The sequence below is a fragment of the Clarias gariepinus genome, chromosome 7, assembly GCF_024256425.1.
Source record: "Clarias gariepinus isolate MV-2021 ecotype Netherlands chromosome 7, CGAR_prim_01v2, whole genome shotgun sequence".
NCBI classification, from domain to species: Eukaryota; Metazoa; Chordata; class Actinopteri; order Siluriformes; family Clariidae; genus Clarias; species Clarias gariepinus.
In genome coordinates this window covers 26,163,326-26,187,365 of record NC_071106.1, presented here as the reverse complement: position 1 = coordinate 26,187,365, position 24,040 = coordinate 26,163,326, and the positions used below count along the sequence as shown (strand labels likewise).

General features: G+C 37.3%; 1 protein-coding gene across 3 annotated transcripts in view; it reads right to left on the bottom strand.

The window, feature by feature from the left end:
- Window positions 1-23,761, bottom strand: part of cdon (cell adhesion associated, oncogene regulated) — a 48,673-nt gene extending 24,912 nt beyond the window's left edge. Inside the window, exons 1-4 of one of the 3 annotated variants that reach the window (XM_053500573.1) lie at window positions 23,376-23,761; window positions 11,261-11,327; window positions 2,452-2,597; window positions 1,871-2,149 (exon numbers count right to left, since the gene is read on the bottom strand). In XM_053500573.1, the coding sequence (XP_053356548.1) occupies window positions 1,871-2,149; window positions 2,452-2,533 (361 nt within the window). In that variant the 5' untranslated portion in view covers window positions 2,534-2,597; window positions 11,261-11,327; window positions 23,376-23,761. The remainder of the gene's footprint in view (window positions 1-1,870; window positions 2,150-2,451; window positions 2,598-11,260; window positions 11,328-23,375) is intronic. The other 2 variants (XM_053500574.1, XM_053500572.1) reach the window with 2 other exon arrangements.
- Window positions 23,762-24,040: the final 279 nt, after the last annotated feature.

Sequence of the window (24,040 nt, the reverse complement as noted above, 5' to 3'; positions counted from 1 at the left end):
TTTCTTGGCTTGAATAATTTCTAGATTGACTGGACAGAAAATGAGAGCCAAAAAAGTCGTTCAGGAAGTCCTGAGAACTATTCCTTAAGACTACAATAAAAATACAAGAAAGTCTGGCGCTTTGGAAGCAAAATATGAAGAAATAAGCGGTGACTCAATACCTTCACACAGTACTGTAAATTCCCTACACTCCCAATTAAAAACAATGCAACAGTATCTAATAACTGGGCTTAAAGAAGGTGCTTTTAATGTTTCGGTGCCAGATACCACAGCACATGTTCAGAAATCGTTATTTCTCAGCCTACACTCCACTCTGGAGAGCATGTCCATACTGTGAGTGCATGTGCTATGGGGAATGTGGCTGGGCATACCCATGCTACTCAGAATACTGACCAATCAGTGAGATTTGCATATCCTTGTAAAGAACAGAGTTTCAAATATCCAGCTGTTAAAAGCTTTCTTAACAGAGATGTTTGGATCATGTGACGTGACCCCTCACATAGTATAGTGGTTGTTAGCATAGTTACAGTTAACGTTACAGGTTCACTTGTGGTTACAGCTCTAGTTACAGTGCAGTTCAGACCGTGATGCATCTAAGGACTTGTCTAAAGATAAAAGCTTCATAAAACATTGTGCATTAAGCTGAATTGCAGAGCCTGTTAAGTGGTTAACCTAGTGGTTTCGGCCAACATCCTGAAGTGTTACACAGCTTAGTCTTCTGTCAGCTGAGGCATTTGTTTATGGCTTAAGGGTATGCACAGACAGACCAGCCCCATTCTCTGTTTATGTTACAACATTTCTTTCATCATAATTGAATGTCTAGTTTAATGTCTTATTTCACAGGTTGTATGCTGTTTCTCTGGATGGTGGTGTTGCTAAATGTTGTAATTGTAAATATATATATGAAAGTGTATATACTGTAGATATACAGTAAATGATTTAAACTACAAGTCAAAGTACAAATGAAATATGTTAGCATTTAGTCAGTTTCTTTTATTCATTCATTTACACATCTTCTATACTGCTTATCCTATACTGGGTCGCAGGAAGCCTAGAGCCTAACCCTGGAAATTGAACAGCGTGCCAATCCATCACAGCGCACAAGTGCACACACCACACACTCATTCACACACCACGGGCAACTTGGGAACACCAATTAAACTAATCTGCATGTCTTTGGACTGTGGAAGGAAACTGGAGTACATGGAGGAAACCCAATAATCACGGGGAGGACATGCACACTCACCCGAGGCGCGAGGTTGAATTTTTGACCCTCAAAGTGCAAGGCTATAGTGATAACCACTAAGCCACCTTATTTATTTATTTATTTATTTATTTATATTAATAAACTGACAACAAGGTCAGGAATGGTTGTATAACTGAAGTCAACTAACTTACATTAACTCCCCCTAAGCCAATTCTAAAACTTCGAGTAAAAAAATGGAAGCTGTAGAACAATATGATGGACAATTACAATACTTGGGTGAACATGGCGAAGTTAAATTCTTTTATAGAGAAATATCTCTAATAAACATCACATAAAAAACAGCAAGCACAGACAAGGGAAGCCAAGATGCATCAGAGAAAGATGTTTTCTTGTTCTGCTCTAAAATCAGACATAGTTATTACAGTTTGTATGAAAAAAACCATTATACGATACAAAAATTTGATTTGTCTTAAAACAATAACATATTTCTTATTTTATCTTAAAGCTGTAGCCCTGCACATTTTCCAAAGGATATTTAAACGATCTATTCCAGCCATTGTGATGATAGGTATCTTTTCCTGATTACAGATACTTCTGTCCCAAGCCTAAAGCATATTTCATTAAAATATATTTTCTCAGTACTTTTCCTTCCTGTCTGCATACCTGCAATGGTTACCCGTGCCCACTGGCTGGTGATGGAACCTGTGCCTGAGTGTGCCACACACTGATACGTGCCAGTGTTTTGGGGCTGGAGAGAAGGCAGGGAGATTTTGTCAGGATGAACCACCACCCCAGGTGGCAAATCCTGCTCCAGGGCACGACCCTGGAAAAACCAGGTGACTTTGGCTGAGGCAGGATGCACTAAACACTGCAGGTGTACAGCACCACCCTGCTTCTCAACCACAGAAGCAGGCTGCGTGTGGAATAGAAGAGAATATGCAACTAGAGAGACGAGAGGGAGAGAAAAAGAGAAAGAGAATGAATGAACATGACATATTTCAGCAATTTTACCATGACTCATATTGAAGCAAAGCTCGATGCTGGAATTGAATGCTTTGATGTATGCATGGCCAGAGGAAGGGGGGAAATATGCATAACCAATTTCCAGATGTGTATATCCAGGAGAACACCACATATTGTGCATAAAACCTCCTGTCCATATATATACATATATATATATATATATATATATATATATATATATGTGTGTGTGTGTGTGTGTGTGTGTGTGTGTGTATACTCACAAGGACAGTTGAGAAATAGGGTTTGGCAAATGCACAACACAATGGACAGAACCTTCTGGCCTCTTAGGCCTCTGTCTTCCATGATGTTGCTTTACCTCAGGACACTAACCAGAGGTCTCACACATGCACACCCTCCACATGCACACCTGCACAGAAAAGGAAAAGATTGTTAGCACATGTATCTTTATGTTTTTCCCCACTTAATGTAATTAAATATCTAATTCATATATGTGATGTACAAACTACGAGTCACAACTAATTAAAGCAACACACTATATTCACATTTCTCGATACTTGTGTCTGTATGCGCTAGCCCTGGCAGGTAATTGTGTTGGTAAAACTAAGTCTGTAATGAATAAAATACTTTTTTTCGGGCAAACATATTTTTATAAGAACCAACTGAACTTCTGTTTCTGTGAGTCAGAATGCACAGCATACTTCTGCATGTTGTAATTCTGTATTTTGTCATTTATATATGTTTGCATTTGAGATGGTTAAATGGTGTTATTCCACTATAATCCTACAGGTGGCATGCTCTAAACTATTCACACCTTGGCAGGCAGCAAAGCATCCTGTGTTGCATCTTAAGTTTTTTTAATTGCAACAAAATCAAACAAAAATTATATTAAGTCGAAATCATAAAATTGCGATGTTTGCAGAATCACAATACAGATCTCAGATTTCCCATCCCATCCCCTTCCCACAACCATGACCACATGAGCATGCAAACTGGAGCAGTGAAAAAATTTGGGTTGGTCTAAGAAATTATGTATTCTCTGGCATCATGTTTATCTGAGGTGAGGATGGCAGCAAGATGCACTATGGTAAGTGTGGTAAGACAAGCCGGGGGAGGTAGTGTGATGCTCTGGGCAATGTCCTACAGGAAAATTTTTGGTGCTGCCAGTGATTGCAACATTATTCCATAAAGATGTTTCCTTTTAGCTGTTTTGGTGGCTCAAGTGACACCTAGACAATTTTAGGGAGGTGGTTTAAATGTAATGGCTGATCAGTGTACACTTGTATTGTTTATTGAATTACTACGAATCCCCAACAACTCTTACACCAAGCATTGCGACCCATCCTCCTATGCATTCCTTTATCTTGGCTAGCCTTCCTCCCAATGAGAAATCTCTCACTTCTGACTCCCACTCTCCAAATTCACGCTCTGGAATTCCCACGTAGTGTCTTCCTTGCCCCCCTGTCGTACACACTTCTTACTGTCTCTCTTGACACCCTCTTTGTGTTTCTTAGGGACACTCTCTGCCTGGAGCACATGCCATCATCTACTCTTAATATCACTCTCCTCTCGCAGTGTGTTGCTTCCTTAAAGGTTCACTGTAGCCTGAAGGGCAGACATGGGGTGCTGGCTCATGCTCCCGCACTCTCACACAGACACACATTAACACACTGCTGCAGAGAACCCAAACAGACAGACAAGAAAAGAAGTGGAAGGAACATAATGAGAGGTATTCCTCTTTCCTTTTGAACCAGCAGACACCCCACCCCCACATTCCTGGCTCCACCTCCTGTGTCAGGCCCAAGTTAATCTGATGACTCTTTGATCACCCTCTTTTGTAAGTGTGGTTTGGCTGGGGGGCTAGCGACAATAGCCTTCCAGCTGAGGCATTCATAATGGGGATACCATGGAGCTTAATACACAGTACAGGTTGCTCAGCTTGGACAAATTAAAGAGGTGACACACATAGCGCCCTTTGATAGTATTGGAATGTCAAAGGCCATTCCTTTGTTTTTGCTAAACATTGAAGATGTTTGAGTTTGGGATCAACCGATGAACAAGAAAGCGCAGTTCAGAAGTTCCAGCTTCCATTTTCTGATACTCGCATCTATATGTGGTAAAAACGTGATTAAAAATAATGGAACATGTTTTGAAGGTTTTTCCTTGTTGTACAGATGTGCCTTACCCCTGAAGACTAGATTTGTTGTTAAAAAGGATAAACCAGCATGACGAGCACAAAGCAAGCTATTCTGAAGGAAAAGAAAAGAGGGAAAATCAATCAGAGACATTAGACAAGCATTAGGCATAGCGAATACATAAGATTTGAAATGGCCTAAAAAAACACTGGTGTACTAACAACCAGACGGCAAAGCCTTCAGCCAAGGAAAACATCAGCAGTTGATGACGGATCCCCAAAAACAACAGTCAGTGACATCACCAACAACCATCACAGGGCATGGTTGAATGTATCACAATACGCTATTTGAAGAAGGCTTTGAGAGCAGAAATATAGGCCATACCACAAGATCCAAGCCACAAAGAATCAGCTAAAAGAATCAGAAAGGCAGAATTGGAATTTGAGTCAGGAAAGTTATAGAACCAGGATTAACCTTTAAGAAAGTGATGGAAAGGCCAAAAATTTTGAGAAACAATGGATCTGTTAGTGAGCCAAGAAATACAAGATCATCAGTCTAGCATGGTGGCGATAGTGTCATGTACGTCCGCTTCTGGAGCAGGCTCACTACTCATTACTGCTGACGGTAGGAGCTAATGAATTCACAAGTCTACAGAAATATTCTGTCTGCATATTTACAGAAAAAAAAAATCGTCCTGCAGTTAGACAGTGACTCAACAACACTGCTACCACAACAAAAGACTTCATCAGAAGCCAATCACAAATCAGTCCTTTTTATTTTTGTCAAAGTCTGCAAATATTTCCTCGCCTTCTGCTAGCTGTTCGTTCTGTTTGTGGGCTTGGAAAAAAAAAAATCAGGGGGTCATGCACAGCCCTGGCTCTGTAAAAAGGAAACAAACCAAGTGGCACACAGCACACCACACAACAATATTCCAGCTAATCAGCAATAGGCAGTATTTATGTTCACGTATGGTTCGTATTAATATTGATCAGCTAGGCCAGGTGCTGGTGGCACTGCCTTGGCAATGCAGGTTCGTTAATTTCTGCATTTCTTTAGCTGAGTTTAAATATCAACAATATTTGTTTACACTATCTGTTCCAATACTTGTGTTCACCATAATCCTGGATGTTCTGCCACCAAATCTGCTTTGTTACAAGTTTAACTGCACCTGATTTGGGGAAATGAAAACTGAATATTTAATCTATTGGCTAATTTTTTATCTCAAACTTAAATGTTTTCAGTGTATAGAAAAAACTAAAGACAGAATCACTAACAGCAAAAATTCTACGCAATGTTCCTCTGTGTACTCTGAATAACATACTACCACGATAACCACAACCAAAAACATCCATAAAAAGTCTGGTCAACTACTCAACTCAAAAAAGTGAAGGAGTTATTCTACTTGGCTAAAACACAGTATTGGTGCTGATTGTGTTTAATTTTTTTTGTTTTATATGTATATAAAAAAGAAAATGTGTGTGCCAAAGAAGCTACATCTGAAGTTTATGCAACATAGAAGTGACCAATTTTGCTTCCCTAAAAATGTCAAGTTGCAAACTTCAGCCATTTTGGAGAGATGATTTTATATGTGCGCCAAAAATAGCAAATATTCAATGTTATACTGTCTCGCTTCAAACAATAATAATTTAAAACTTAATTTAATTCATATTCCTTTATAAGTTTTGTTTTTCAAATTGGTGTAAGCTTCTAAAAGCATCTGACCTGCTAAAGTTGTTGCTTTAATTAATGCATCCCGTGCAAAATTAAATAGGGAGTTTTTTCCCCAAAAAAGCTGTAGTGTCCATAACAATGTCAAATATTGCAATATATAAACAATTTTGCATTTTAGAATATAACCCCTTTATAAAGTCTTTTCATGTGAAATTTAAACTGGCCAAGTTTCATCTAAATGAATATTGAGATCATTGATAGATTTGAATTCATAAAAGTTACAGACACAACATAAAAGAAATTGTATTGTGTTTAATTTTTCCACTTAGGTGAGACATGTTTTTAGCACCAATACCATGTTTTGGCCAACTACAGTGAGGTGTAAATACACACTTAAGACAAGCACATCGGCGACAGAAGGACACACACAGGAAATAATAAATGTTCTAGCCACTCGCTCACGCCTACTCTTACCCAGAGGGTCAAAAGGTCATTAGCAAATGAAGAGGCAGTGGGTGTCTGTTAGGCCTGAGCCTGCCCCATGGGGTCAACCTCTGGAAAAAAAAGGGGTGGGTAAGAAGGAGCGGGTAAGAAACACTATCACATCACCGCTGAGCTGCTAAAGAAAGCAGTCCCATACACTTGGATGCACACAGGTGACCCCAGTATAAAAAGAAATAAGTCATGATAAAATGAGCAACCTGTCTTAGTTTTCATACAATATGTTTTAAAACGTAACGTAAGAAAGGTGACGTGTAGAATGTGTAAGAAGCAGATAGCTGTGTTTTATCTTCGCTGTCCTATAAATCTAAGGGCAGTATTTCTTTTCTGCTACGTGTCCTGACAAGCTTTAAGCATTGCCCCTATGCCATCGGTGGAATCTGCTCCTTACCTCCAGCATAATCATATATTATTTCAACAATAACAAAAGCCTGTCATTTAAAACCCCACTCAAAACCATGCATTTTGATATCTTATAAGGGTGCGAATGCTGAGTGGACAAAATGTGGCACTTTACAGTGGACTAATGCCACCTGTTCGTGCACAGGATAAAGTGAGGGGTGGGTACAGAAAGTAGTGGCTCTTGCTATCTCTTCTGGCAATCTGGCGAGACGAGGAAACACAGAGGCATCATTCCTGTCTCTTATCTCACTGTCATTCTACTGACATCCGCCTGTAGGCAGTAGCCTCATGGTAGGCTGATACTGCACAGGATATCTGGTATCATTCTTCATAGACCGAGAGGAAAAGAGAGGGAAAGCAAGAGGAGCTGGATGCTGGTAGGAAAGAGGGGCTATCTGTAATTTTAACAAATGGCTATCAGGAAAAGAGAGAAAAAGACAGAGACAGAGAGACAGAGAGAGACATGGATAAGGCTGATAAATACACATTCTTACAGTACAGTATATTCTTGTTTTGATGATAATCTTACTTCCAATAAAAAAAGAATTTTAAGTATTAAGTATTTAAGTATTTTAAGTATTTAAGTATTTTAAATACTTAAATCTTAAGTAACAAAAGTGCAAAAAATAGCAACAGCTGATAAAACACCATGGTGCCACATAAGTGTTGCCTGTATTGCCTCATCTGATATTTAGTGCATAAAAAGACCAAGGCCTGTCTGTTGGTAGGTTTCCACAACCAGGAAAAGTATAATTCACCTCAAACTGAAGATATAAATTGTTGTGCTTATTACTAGGCCAATAAATATGAAAAGTAAAATATAGGGTAAATATAACTAGGAAAGAATAAAATAAAATATAAAAACTAAAGTAAAAAATAAATAAATAACTGTACGACAAAAACACACAATATAGAAAATATTTGAAGAATGTATGAAGAAATATAGAACAATAAGAGCAGCTGAACGGGTAGGTATATATTTATGTAATTTTTGTGTGGAACGGTGTTTGAAAAAATAGTAATGAAAGAATGACACAGTAATGAAAGAATGATATGATAAATCATGATTATAATAAATGATAATAATGTGCTTGGAAAGAATTTGCTGCATGCTGTCTGGACAGCACAGCAAGTGGACACCACAGACCTTTCGTACATTATTCAACAAACACTTTGCTAAAACTATAGCTTCTTCATTTAAAAATAAAATGCTTTTTTAAAACACTGCTTTCTAGCTGTAAATTCAGCATCTCGTCTACCATTTAAAAATATGCATAAGGCGAAATGACTTTCCTAAATCTAGTGAAATATAATCATATGCGTATGAAATGGTCTATTGCTGGGTTTGAAAGCATTGAAATAGATTTCCACTGCAACTCTATTTACAAAGGCTTATAAAAATGTATGCTGTTCTCTACATACACAGTTTTGTTCACAGACTATTTTTACAAGATTATTTTAGCAAATTTAACTACAACTTAACCTTCTGGCTCCCTTGTAATATTTAATGTGTTTTAATGTCACAAAGAGCATCCATTACTGTAATTTCGGTATACTCTAACACAGTAAAGCATCTTTTATATGCTAGGAAATTGTGCTACAGTTTAGGAGAATAATTACTTCAATTGTCTTGTCCGTCATAAAAACACAATAAAATACACACACACACACACACACACACACACGCGTGCTTATATACACATACAGCTTGTGTGTACTAATGACATTATGACAATTCATGTCCTAAAACAAAATTCTCCACTTTTATTCATTATAACTGTTCATCCTCTGCTATCATTAATAATATTATTAATTATTATTAATTTTACTTTTAAAACCACTGCAGACTGCCTTTAAAACACTGCCTGAAAGCAAATCCTCCACCTATTGTACATACTGTATTCCAAAATAATGTTTATTTCTGGGGCTGTGCTGAGGTAGAGAGGTGTCTTTGTTATCTATACCTGTAAAGGTAGAGATGTCTATGTTATCTATAATTTTAAATTATTTTAATAAAAATTTTTTACCAGGGGAAGTATGTGTTAGATACAACAATAGTAATAATAATAATATTAGTATCAGTAATGTTTTTAATTGACGTATAAATGTAATGTAGTATGTATGTAATGTTGTCGTAATATATGTGTTTAGTAGTAGTAATTCGTAATTTTACTAATAACAATAGTATTCTAATTCAACAGATAGATAAGATATATATGTTATTTTTAAATAAGTCTGGTTGTGATAGTTACTAAAATGTGCATCCACACATCCTAATATATGTGGGAAGGATTTTTTTTTTATGTTCTTTTAAATATCCCTAGCATCTCTACCATGTCCAAGGAAACTGCATTTAACATTCTCACTATGCCAAGCGATAAAAAAAAACAGTCATTAAAAATTACTCCTATCCAGGGCCAAGTACACTGCTGAGATTTTTTCCTTCTTTTGTACATTACTGCTGCAAAGGAGAGAAAGTATTCAAACTTTCTCTACCTTCATATATCCATTAACTGCTAAAATGGTATACTCTAACACCCCCAAAGGTCTATTCCAGAAAGATGAGCATCTTTGTTGGTGTGAAAGCTCCGTCCAGGGCAACATCAGAAAAGATAAGCATTTAAAAAGGCCCCTGTGGGTAAGCTTCATCTAGAGAAACCTGCATCCCTTTAAATAAGAAGTACAACACAAAATAGTTGTATTGGTTAACAAGGGACAGAGAAAGGAGCAGAGGGCATCACACTGCACATAGACAGTGAAATACATAAGACAGAGACAGGAAATATTGAGAAAAATACTAAAGAGGAGGCAGTTTATATATAAATTCTCATATGCAAAACCAAACGCTAGTTAACAGATGTGTAAAATGGATGTAAAACAGACATCATTAGCACAGTAAAAAAGAAAGAAGTTAATAGCTGTGATAGTCTGATCTAACATGCTGAAGATGTCTCTCATACTACACTCTGAACCTGTCCACACTCGTCTTCCCAGCTGCTGACAGAGGAGCTGCTACACACACATTCCTTAGCGAAAGCAAAGGAGGGTAAGACGTCTGAGAAAGAACATGAAAAACCAAAAGGTCACTGAAAACAAGACCATCACTGATATCAAAAAATGACTACAAAAAAAGTGTAACATAAAACCCGTTAGGAGAGAAATGGCTCAAGGGGAAGGAAGGAGCGGGAGAAATGAGAGGATTAATCAGGATGTAAACACTTGCCAAACCTCATCTCATTTCCCCTGTTAATGCCTGACAGACACACTGATGCTGTGTGAAGTGCACTTTCTGTCTACTGATTACAATTATATAATGGTACAACTTACTGAATTAAGGTTCATTTCGGGGGTGACTTGGTGGTAATTGGAGTGAGTGCGAGACAGACAGTGGACTTGTTGAGGCACCACCGCCAGCCACAACAAGCCTATATTTGGCTTCTACTGGTTAAAGATTAAGGAATGAAGCAGCCCTAGACTCTGCACAGGATGTTAATAAATGGAAATGCTGGGCCTCTCCTAAGCAGCTCCTCTCTGATTAAAGGCTCCAGACCGATTTTTAAAAATGAGCAGGGACGTTAAAAAGCCTAGGATGAAGACAAATGTGATGTTTTCCAGATCAGATCTGAGTCACGTTCGTATGTAGTCATAGATCGGACATATATCTTATGCAGTCATGCGACCTGAATGAGAACACCAGATCGGTATTCATGCGACTTCGTGCCTCTTCACATGTATAGGGAACTGACATCAACACTGCTGGGATTTCATAGCAGTGCTAGCAATAGGCGCTAAAACAGCTAAGCGGGGCATCTGGCTTTCTTCCTTCTTCTGGCCTTAACAAATATAGTCAACTAACTGCTTGCCGAAGTTAGTTGCCAAACCAAAAACCAAATATTTTTTTGTAAAATTGCATCCATTGTTTAAAATGAATGAGTGTACGAACAAATACGATGTGTTTAAACCCAAATAATGTGAGCACATTACAGTCAGATAAAAGTCACTTGAAATTATCAAAGTAAACTGTCATTTAAACTATAATTAAACAACGTGGCTTGTAATGTGAGCATAGCCTAAGTATTTGAAATGTGGCCATATTAATAAAACATGCTTCTTGATTTGATAACATGCAAAACAATTCACTAGGGTGAATAGAAAGTTCAGTGTGCAAATGTTCTTCAATTTATCAGACACTCACCAGTGACACAATCTCATGCTTTGCTATCTTTTGCAGGTTACAATCTATTGATGATTGACTTGGAATGGAAATACGATGCATGTTCTTACAGTTACTCTCAAACAATCCACTTTCTTCCAGAAATAGATTGTGATCTCATTTAAAGTAAATCAATATGTACATATATACCTGCAAACAGCAGTTAAGGAGACCAAGCACTTATAGTCCTTGCAGTCCTCCAAGCACTCACCCACCCCTTAGAGAAAGAGAAAGACCAGAAGCCAATGAGACCATGTGCACATGTTACCATGTAAATACGTCATGTTTGAAGGCAAAACGTCAAATCTTTACTGTTTTCTATAGACCTCTCAAATTAAACCTTGATTCTTAACTTCCAGTTTTATTCCTGAGCAAACATTAAAGCTTCAATTTGAAAGAAAATGTATTAATAGATGCATTGGAATTCCTGATGGTTGGAAATATGGCACTATTTAAAAAAAATTAAAATGCAATCATCAAATCAATGTAAAAACATACAAAAAACATAACATTGCCTATAGATCCATGAATATTATCATTTTCTATTAATAAGACTAACAGAATATAGGGTTAGGATCCTCTGTGATCAGTGTACTGAGTTATCTACAGAGGCTTTTTTAAGATTTAGCCCAAAACAGCTGGGCCTTTAGGAAAAAGAAAAAATACATTTTAATAAATGATTTAAGTAAAGTAAAAATAAGTGAATAAGTAAAAGAGCAGCAGACAGTAGTTGCGACAAAGTTAGTATTTAACACTACAAATAAAAAAAAGCCCTTCAAAATGCACCACAAGTCTCAGGTACACTCAGGTCTACTGCCTAATAAATCATATAATGTTATTCAAGTTTGCTGTTACACTACTACTTTAACATGAGTTTACCTCTTTAGTCAAATAGACATCTTACACCAGTCCATCCATGGTTTATTTTATTTGTGTCCAATTTTAGACCTGCACATGCTCACCTGCTTACTGTGGCAGGTTTACTAGGTCAACAATCACTGCATCCCAGCTCTTTATGACGGTAGTATAACTCAAGGACACTGAACACTAAACTTAAAAAAATATATAACATAGTTTTTTTAACAAAACAATACTTTATTCCCATAAATATAATAAACATTTAGACACTATATGACTTTATGGTAGTCTGCTACAATAATCATTGTCCAAAATCTGAATCATTTTAATCTGAAATCTAAAACAGTCTTTCACAGTCTGTGTGACTCTCCTGACAGTATATAAACTAATAATCGTGTTATACCCAACACTTTGCTGTGGTCCTTCCTAAGGAAAGTAAGACTGTGGTTTTTTCCATCTGGCCACAGTTTTGGCAGGTGTCCACCTTTTTTTTCACCAACAAGTTTAACTCTAACATCCTGGTCTGAACATAGCACTGAAAACAGCTGTGCAAAATGTCATAGATTATAGAAGTGCTGGTAAGATGATTCCCCTTCGAGTCCTTTTGTTGGACCAGGTCTCAAATAAAAGGAGTATATATAGTTTCTTCCCCATTAACCGAATGGTGATGAAGATTTCCCAACAAGTCATAAACAGTTATAGGCTTGCTCCAGTTGCAGCAATTGGGATTGCTTGTTAGGCCAATGAGGGCACGATATAGGCCACCCTGGTTTAGAAGTCATTTCTAAGTTAAACTCCCTCATTTCTCAGCTCATTCACATAATTTGCTTAATAGCCTTAAGCCTAGCGTTAGAGGTAAATTAAGCCATTTCTAGGTTACCATAAGATAGTTCCTTTGTTCTATTTCTTTGTGAATCCCTTCTGGTCCTGGTCTATCTACTGCAACATGTTGGCTCTCACTGATGCAGGAATGACATTTTGATCTTAATAAAGCAAGAGCCTAGTTGCTTCAGATCAGCATTTTAATAAAAAAGTGGAAACTTTGATAATCCCCATCATCAGCAGTTTCTCATGAATTTTAAGACCTTCTTATAATCTTTTCCCCATATTCGTTTAGATGATGTCTAGCTTGTGAGATGCTAAGGGAATGTTTCGAATCACAGACTTTACGTATGCTTTTAAAGCACTTTACCCACCTCAGTAACCTGTGTGAGTTTTTTTCGTTCTCCTTAACCTTTAAGCACAATTATCAGACTACTTCTGTTCAACCTATTGTTAGCAATCTTTACTACGAGATCAGCGATTCCCAATATTAAACCAATATTATCAATCTCTATTGTTACAACCTTATTTTCTGTTCTGTGTTCTTCAGTGATACAGTCTTCGAGGAGTCTGCTCCATGCCCAGTTTTAGGATCATAATTCCTCTTGCCTGTCCCGTCTTAGCACTAGTTTCAACACTAGTCTTAACAGCAGCAGCTACAGGTTACACAGTAACTGCACCTCTTGCAATGACCCAGACTACTGGTGTTCTTGCTTCCTGCTGCTGGCTTCTCTTTCACCCCCACACCACTCCAATCTCACTAGCCTGTGTTTTGTGTGGGTAGATGAGCCTTTTATGTCCCCACTTTTGAAGTATTTCTTGTTCTCTGTGCTCACATGCAGCATGTAGGATCTAACTTCATGGTGGGGGGCATTTGAAACAGTTATGATGCTTGTAACAGGAGACGCTGTAAAAAAAAATCTTGATTCCATACTTCAGAAAAGGAAATCTCAAACATCAATGATGGCATCATAATATCTGCCAATCCTACTTATCCTACTATCATAATATCTGCAAATCTTATGACCTATGACTACTAGCACCTGTTCTAACTTAAACACAGAACTTATCTTACAGCCCTGTGATGGAGTCAGACTGGCAAATGTGTCCCACCAAAAAAAGTATGAAAGAAGAACAAAGTTTGGCAGAGGTTAACATTCAACAAAGCAATATTTACCAAGAACAAACACAGTGCTTTGCTGACCAAGCCCTCAACAATCCTCCCATCCAAAGAGACAGAAGAGGCGAAAATGTAAGTGATTCCACAACCGAAATTTAAAGCCATGTCAAAAACAATCAGAGCAACTTCTCAGAAGTTGGAAATGAATCTTAGGATGCTGCTTTCTCATCCTTAAGGCTACAACTGAGCTTGCTACAATGCGAAGGTATGCCCCCTGTATTGTGGGAGTCACTGAATAGTCCTGTAGCAGAGTTCATGTCCCCCTGGAGTACTAAGGATTCAGAAAGGAGGTTTGAGTTGTCAGGGGGTGTCTGATTACTCACATTCCACAGACTATGAGAGAGCTAGAAAGAATAAAAAACTAGGATTAAAGTAACTTTTGCGCTAAAATGTCCTTTTCTCTTAAAACACCACTCTACCATACATTTATCCAGCCAAGCCTGGCCCATTACTGCACATCACATTGATTGTTGACTATGATAAGACAACAGTCAGATTGATTAAAATTTGGACCCAGTTCAAGGCTTTCCACTATTCAACCTTCATGTCCTACCTCTCTTTCTCTATCTCAGTTCAAGCCCCAGCTCTTCCCAATGTTCCTCCATCACATCTTTTTGTCACTGTGGTAACTGAGCTACACAACAGGCTCTGCTCAGTCTCCCGCCGATAGGTCCCTGGCCCCCGACCAAAAGCACCCCCGGGGTAGAGACATATATTAAAAACTGTGCCTTGAAACATGTGGAAAGCAAAAACAAGTTGACAGCAAGTCTCCAAACAGATAGTTCCAAGAAGCAAAGACTAGAAATGCTCACACTCAGGTAACTGTGAATTATCTGTCAAGGGGAAAAAGCTCATGCTGGACAGCTTTCTTGTGCAGATGGTATGATTACAAACAGTTACTATAGAAACCCATGAGGTAAAATGTGCAAATAGAGAACTACAATGCTACAAAGAGATCATTAGAAGCTAACATTTTGGTATCTATGGTTATGTTAGTCTATTTCCAAGTGTATGAAAAAAAGATATAAAATATAAAACAGGCTAACTGCTCTTCCCTTGCCCACACTAAAACTCATGCCTGAGCCTCGGGCTGTCAAAATGTTTATGTATAATCTAGTGACTCACTGGAAGTGTAAAGTTCTTGTCTTGCTGCCCAAATATCATAAGACAAACTGGTCAGTGTAATTTCAGAAAACATACACATCACCCTTTCATGCTTATGATTATATTATTAACTTTGCGTTGCGTTCTGGATTTGCTTATAGTGCTGCACGATTAATCGCACAGAAATTGAACCCATGCAAATATCTAATCGCGAAAAGTTGCAATTTCTTGCAGGTAATGCATGTACTGAACTAGGCTGAGAGATAACAGGTATTTACACCATATGAACAGTGAATCAGCTTTAACTTGAGATGAAATATTCTAATATTTTGAGGTACTGGATCTTTGAAATATTAGATGCTTAAAATATTTCTCTAATATTTCATATATGGGAGTTTCACTTTTTCACCCAAATAACAAATTTAAAAAAACGTTTTTTCACAATCTTGAAAAAAAGATGCACTGTGGAGGTATGTGTGGTTTTGGTGCTTTTTGAACATAAATGGGATAATTCGTATGAAGCATTTAGGAACATCATCATGCCGAACGGTCACGGTGGCCATGTTGTGAAAGAGGGATTTCAATAAACACATGAGACTACAACACACAACACAAGTTGTCTTCATGCTAGCACCACTATTTTTGGTGCTATTACTTACTTTTAGTCTATATAAATAAGTTTGAATTCTCAATGGTACGTTTAATAGTTTAAATTGCAATGTGTCAAAATAATCACAATATACATTTTTTTATCAAATACTGCAGCCCTATCCTTAGGATTCAAAAATATTATTACTCACTCTCCTTGACAATCTCAAAGCAGTTTTAAAAGACCACGAGTTGGGTCTCGATACACTAAAGGCTCCAAAACAGCTTCTGGCTTAATATGTATTGCTGTGGAGCTCATGTTCATCACTGGTTTTAAAATAGTGGTCACTCGGATTGAGTAATTGACCCTTTATCATACAGTATAATATAATATAATATTCATGACTTTCAATTTAAAAGTGGAACGTGATATAACCAGGGAAATTGGTTATAGCACATATGGAAGAAAAAAGTAAGTCTGATGCAAGTAGCTCATTCTCAGGACAGTGGGTAGAGTTAAGTACAGGAAAAGGCCAAAAAAAATCTTGCAAATAGGGAGTTTCTACAAACAAAACATCATTCTACAAAATGGAAAACCATTCTTATGTTCACCAGTGAAACTGACAGCAAAACGCCACTCCTTGTCCAAATGTTTCACCCGAATGGTGATTCGCTGCTGATCCCAGACACAGACAAAATTACAGCCTCTTTAGTAATGAGTATGAAATATTTGTTTTGGCAGCACGGTACTTAGTCATCTATTGTCACCCTTCGGCTGTTTTCTGAGCGGATTAATGAGACAGAGCGCAATCAACCAAATGCTGCTTTCAACTTAACCCAGAAGATGAAAGTTGGAATTACATAACCCCAAACCTTGGGACATTCAACATACAAAGTGAAGAAAAACACGAAAGCCTGTTATGACAAGCTAGGCAGATAAACTTATTTAACCATTTTGCCAGTGCTATACCTTTAGCAAAAAGAGTGAATAGTTCATTTGTAGCTGTAACTACTACTAGCTATAAAATGACTATATCAAGTAAGTAAATAGTATTTTGTAGGTCTTTGCCTTTTTCGACACCTATGTTATCTCATGAACCAGACAAGCAGAGAGCAACGTCGGATAGAGTTTTAACACAATGAAATACAAGTTTTGAACACAATGATGATTCATAAGAAAAGAAGGCGGGAGTTTTTGTAAGTCCCAATGGTTTGCCTGGTTATAAAATGTAGTCATGCTGTTTTAAAAAATCGTTGCAGTCTGGAGCGCTGAATAAGTTCAGTTTACAGATCGTCAACAATGAAACAACAGAACCTCCATCACTTCAGAAGTTGCAATGGTAGTCACCTGTCAGTAAACATTTATTTCATTTCCTTTATTAACATCAGTTGATATTTTGCCCAGAAGGTAGGCTTGCTTCACTGATCAGAAGCAGCAATGTGATGCGGTGAATCCCTTCAATTACATATTTTACAAGACAATCCACCAAGTCATAACTAATAAATTATACAGGAAACAATTCATAATTTTTAAAATATGATATGAAAAATGTAGAATAGAAATATTTGCTAGATTACATACAGAAACACCATGCTATGCTATGCAGTGAAATGAATGATCATCTCATTGCTGTTAGGATACAGGCATTAGTGATTTAAGAATGTTCAGTGTTACATAAGCGAGACCAAAATATTTTTATTTTGCACATCAGTGTGATTGATGCATAGTTACTGAATGCCAGGTGAAAAAGCAAAATAGAGGGCAACAGGCTAACGCCACTGTAATCTCACAGCACTGTGCTCAGGCCAGGCTGCAGGCTAAATATTTAGGGACTTTCCCTGAGGCTCTGGGCATGGCTAGCCAAAAAGAAAAAAATGCAACACTCGATCATTTCCAATGTTGCATTTAATACATGGTGTGTGCATTTGTCAAATTCAATTCAAATATAAGGTGAGCAGAGGGCTTAAATCACTCACTATTGTTTTCTGTAACCAAGTTTAACGACGATCCAGAAAAATTCTATATTACTATACTGCACTGATATTCTCTAGCTATACTAACTTCTCATGCTACAATACATACTCTACAAGACACCTCATATTGTTACTTTTTGCACAACTGACTCTAAATACTCCTATGGGCATGTATGATGAAACCTAAATTGTGCTGCTTTTTTCACCCTGGTGATTTTGCCAAGTCATCTTATGTCTCTTCTGATTCTTCTATAAGAATGAGTATGAAACTCAAAGCCCCAAACAAACAGCACAATCACACACTGATTTAGCAGCTTAAACTCCATTTTATCCCTCCTATGCCAGATACAGGATTAACAAACTGTATAACATCCGTGTTGCAATGAGCCAAGGAGGTTCCAAAATAAACTTAGACCAGGCCGTCCCTCTCTTTCTCTGGCAGACACACCCGGTCTGCCTCCCATCATTACACCACAACATATTTATTATTCAATTTTACTATGCATTCTTTGCCCTGTGTGCAGCACAAACATAGCACCAAAACCATACTTTGAGTCCACTGCAATGCTGCCATGCCCATGCCCTTACTGTCTGACAGACCTTAGCACAATGATTCAGTATGCTTCGCATTGAAGGACATACAACACTAGAGTATCCTAAGAAGCAAAAAGTCCACTACACAAGCACACATTCAAATTGGCCACATAACATACCTCCCTAGCAGCCACATGTGTTTAGCATTACCCAGAACACTCTAATCGGCCAAACATTATTCTAGCCCTTGTAATGGCACAGCAGTGTTTAGAATCAGGCTGTATGATAAGCTCTGGTATGCTAATGATTTGTTAATGCCTATACTTGGAGCTACTGATGGATGATTCCTTTGAAATCACAGGATGTAGCATAGTTATCTGATTAATGGTTCCAGGTTCAGTAACCAGACTTAAAAAAAAAAATCAAACACACCAACTCTCTTTAAGTTAGGTGCATCTAGGAATGAAAAAAAAAAAAAAACATTTGCTTTACCTGCACTCTGAACAGCAAATGATATATTTTTTAAAAAGTATAAATAACTCAACCCCATTGGTGCTTTATTTCCCAGGAACCCATCTGTGTGACTTCAAGCACTTAATAAATCACAACCTTGTTCCTCTGAACATTTCAGCTTAAATACAGCCCCTATGAAAGAAAAGTCACTCGGGAAAACTAGTGTGATAAGGGTTCCATTAGTCTACACTGGCAGAAACAAAATAAACAATAACCAGTCTAAAGATGTTAGACTTCAATAAAACAGTATCTATTTCACCTGTTTGCATATCTGGAAAATGATCAAAGCGAAAGAAATCGCAAAGGATATGCATTTTTGTCATGTTTTTAACGGGAAGTGAGAAAAGGAAATTGCTATGGTTTAAGCATGCATTACACGATCTATCAGCATCACAGTATACTTTACATTCGTGCTGACTACCTAATGCTACTTAAAGGTAATATAAAATTATAGGTAAAAATGGTAATACTTTTTTAACTAATAAGGAGCTATATAGCTAAATAATGTTAGTTTTTTTGTAAAATTACTAACATTTTATTAGCCTACTTTCTGTGACTATACATATCAGTACTATTTAGAGTATACCATTAAAACCAAATGTTTACAACAAGGCTAAAAATACACCATACATTTATTTTTGAGACTTTTTAGAGGATATGCTTTGTTTCCAGATTTTGAGACACAGTGATTTGTGCTTTAATTAGCTAAATTCATCAGAATTTCAATATGGCCAAAATTTACTAAGTTGACTGTAACTTTAGACAGTCCGGAAATAAATATTTTATATACTTACAACTACTTCTTGCAGTGATTTTTGCATGTGGTCAATTGTCATAATCAGACATTAATTAAGATGTGCATCTGAGGAATTAGAGATCATAACCATTTGCTTGATACAATGAGAAAAACCAACCAAGCCAAGATAAAAAAAAAAAAAAAAACCTGTGCATGTTCATAAGACCAGTTTCTTCTTAGGAGAAGGGGGGGATACATACACACACACACACACACACACACACACATACTGTATATATATAAATCTTGGGCCACACAGTAGGTATGTCATATGTCATTCAGGAAAGGATCACGAATTAAGCCCATGTGATGAATGATCTTTGGTCTAAAATATTTTTAAAAAATACAAGACAACAACAAAGAAACTGGTGAAGGAATTAGAGGTATCAGATACCAACATCCACCATTTAAAGAGCCCTACACTGACACTGCCTGAAAGACGGTCATGAAATAAAGAAGCCCTTACATTAAGGAAATCTGGAAAAAATAATAATAATAATAATTTAACAATAAATTTAGTGGTATGAATAAAATATTTGGATATGGTTAAAATTATTATAAATCATATTAATTGTATTATTAGTTAAAATAAAATATTTTGGCCATCCCCAAACTGGTGCCCCACAGTTGAAAGAACACAACTGTCTTAGATATCTTTGTAGGGAAAATCGCTGTAGCATTATGAATTCCCTTGATGGAAACTAAGGCTTTGTTGCTGTCTGGGAGGCATAAAGATGCATTAACATTAACTCTACAAATGAAATGTGGTCATACACATCTCAGACCAGCCCAGGATGTTGTATCACACCAGTACTAATCACTTGTGAACTGATCATCAGTATGTATGTTAACGCCAGGTGTGAACAGCACCTAAGGTGTCTAGCCAATTGTCTTTTTCAGCAAGACAATGCTCCTGTGCACAAAGCAACCACCATAAAGATTGTATGCCAAGTTGTTTAAGAACTCACTGGGCCTGCACACACAGCTCTGACTTTCTGCACACAGCCCTGACAGCACCAATAAACAGCATCTGGATGAGTTGGAACACAGAGAACTTCTACCTTTACACCATATAATACTGTATATTGCATCATACTGTAAGGAAGGACAGTTATCAAGAAATACTGAAGCAAAACCTCAAGAATGTCTTTGGCAGATTTTTTTTCAGCAAAACACTGATCTTAATCATACCAGCATGGTTTAAAAATAACAAAGTAAAAGTACTAGAGTGGCCATCACACACCCTTGACCTGAATCTCAAAAAAATTAATGGCCTGCATATGGCCTAAAAAGCATGTCTGAGCAAGGATGCCCACAGACAATTCATGTGTGAAAATGATTCCCATAATAATGCTCCTGGAACTACTTCTTCACAAACTGAACAATATGAATCTTGGCTTTGTCATCCTAGAATATGCCCATGGCATTAGGTAAATAATAAAAAAAAATTCACGGAAGGGATAACCTGGTCATTCACGAGAGATAGAGAAAATAGGTTAACTTAATTTTAATGCCACACTCTGCATAATGGGTGCATAGCTTTTTGCACTTTTTTTGTTTTTTAACTTGCTATCGCTTGAGAATGCAATACATGAAGACTCAGCAGAACACATGATCTATTGTTGTTGCTTCAAAAGTTCGATCTGTATGCTCCCTAGCAAACTGAAGCCAATTAGTCTTACTAACGAATCATTTTCTTATGGGCGCACAGCTGTTTAGTCACAACCTTGTAAGTTCTTGTCCCACTGTGCATGTGGAATGCTCACAGGTTTACTATTAAACATAGCTTTGATTTTTACTGTCACTTTATAAATGATGCAACTTTACGTTTTTTAAGTTATCTCAGATCATGGTCATTCATTTTTTCCCCAACCACATATATTAATATGTTAATAATGAATTGGACATTTCGCAATCCAATTTCAGTAATTTCAGCAATCTTCTTAGATGTTTTCTTTGTTTGATGCATGCCAGTACTTTAAGGCTTCTGAGACACAGTAACCCCGTTTTGCTACAAGATACTGTACATTTTCCAACACTGTTGTTTAGAGACTAAGAAACGACGTATTACATCAGTTCATGTTAAAATAATTGATGCCATCTAAAACGTATTAGTCACTTGAGTAATTATCCAATCATAGGCCCTTAACTATTGCTTATTTAAATCCAAATGGTGATGTACTTTGGCCAGGCAGTTTATAAATCTGAACTTTCTACTTGAGTGTAACTTTCTGCCTTTACCCAGCTACAAAAGCAGGATTATTTAAATGGAACTAAATTTAACTAAAGTGAAATACAATGAGTGGGGATTATTCCACCATAAAAGCAAAATATATTTTGCTTAAATACCTTCCCATATATACATTTATGGCTTTAAACCAAAGGCTCTTCAAAATTATATTGTGCCGGTTAAAGATGGTAAAAGAATCTCACTTTCTTTCTCTGTAAAGGAAGCGTAGGGGGTTTTGTTGTGTGGCAGCGATGTTTTCTTAACCTCTCTGTTCAGACAAAAGCCACTCACATGCCACATGTAGGCATCCATTTACATCTCTTTGGGAGGGTTGTGTCAAAAGCAGTTCTGTGAGAGAATCTTACAGCACCAGTCACAGTCCAAGTCCGTGAGATAAGCATGCATTTTTATTATTTTTTACGTGCAACCAGTACTTTATATTAGACATTTTTCTAATAATGTGTTTGTGTGTATATTTGGTGTACAAATATAGCACTGTAATCTGTTCCATAGACATGTTAATCAGGACTAAACTTTTGATATTTTTGTACTTATAACAATAAAGGGGGGGAAAAGCATGTTGCATTCTTTTTGTGATGGTGTTTGTGATTGAAAGATTGTGTTCACGGATAAAACAGATGAATAAAACTAGGGCGTTTGTTAATGAATTACTTGCGTACATGTTTCTGTTTTTTTCAGAAACATTTCTAAATATAATGTATGTATTCACATTTTTTAAAATTTTTTATATATAAGGTAGAACGATATCTACTTAATTAATTATTTTTCTTAGGATTTATGTTGAGGTTATGTTTTATTTCAAACAAGACCACAATTTTCATAGTGAAACAATCACTGATTGTGATTTAAAGCAAATAACTTTGGTTTTGCTAATAATAATCATTAAGAAACACCTTTGTTCCTGCAGGTGCCTCAAATTATATAGCTTTCTCAAATTATATCTCTTTCTATTATTTTTTTAAATCTTAATTTCTTAGTTTTGCTGAAGCAAACATGTATTCAATTTCAAGTTTACCCCAGGACACTGTACAATTATTATTATTATTATTATTATTATTATTATTAACAAACAAAAAAACGTTTTTGCATGATTCAGTTTTAAATTGCACATTTTTGTTTTGAAGTTCTTGACACAATTCATGTACCAAATAAAAAAAACAGGGTCTTCTAATTAGTAACCAAAGTTACTAATTAAACAATTAAAGCAAGCACAGGCTGTGATTAGTGAGTGTATGCGGTCTGAACTGACTGAAACTGAAACCTGAAAACCGATTGAAAGTCGCGGTATTTATGTGTTACAATAACTTTACAAAGTTTCCGAAATGTTTAAGAAAAAGTTGTTTTCTTCAGCGTAACTGCACCGATTTACTCCCGTATTTTTACGCGTAAGTTAGAGCCGCGGTCAAGGCGCCCCCTTTCCTACAGATCAGCTCCGTAACACTGAACCGAACACATACAAACACACGTTTACCTAAAGTGTACAACGCGTACAACACGCAAAATATTCTACCAACACTCAAGTCCTGCGATCCATAAGTCTGCGTAAAATGTGTATAGTGTGTGTGTGTGTGTGCGTGCGGGTGTGTGTGTTCAAAGCAAGCAACCTGAGCAGCGTTTCCTGCGCGTTTCTTCAAGGAACTCTTACCTTCTGATGGAGGGAAAACGCAGAGAGCCGGAGCGCCGAGCAGCACAGAGCATTCTAACAGCAGCAAATCCGCACAGGACCCTCCATTAGACACGATGTGAAAAGAAAAAAAAAGAGAAGAAAAAACGAGCGAACAGTTTCTTAGTTTCTTTCCTCTGCTCTCTCTCTCTCTCTCTCGTTTTAGGTGATAGGTAGCGTCGCTCATGGAGTACAAAGTCAACTAGGCGAAGTGAAGCAGAAAAGGAAAAGTCATGTGAAGTGGTTCACAGACAGCGCGCACCGCAGGGACCGTGTAGGTTTTATGCTTCTTGCTCATTCTCGCATTGCAACTGTCTTTTTTCCCTTCTCCGCGCGCGCACGCACGCACGCGCCCTCTCTCTCTCTCTCTCTCTTACACACACACACATGCTCGAGGCGAGGATCGAATTGCTCAGCAAATCATGGCAGCGAAGGCGCAGGCTGGTCGTCAAACCAGGAATGTACCAACCCCGCAAGCCCACAACAGGGCAGTGCCGGAGCAGAAAAAGGAGGGGGTGCTGCACTACAGCCACTCACACAGCAAACTTTTAGCAGCAAACTGATATACCGCGTGCAAAAACAAAAAAGAGCATGCGTTTTTAAAGAAACACATTAATATACAAGTTGTAACTTTACGTGGTCAACTG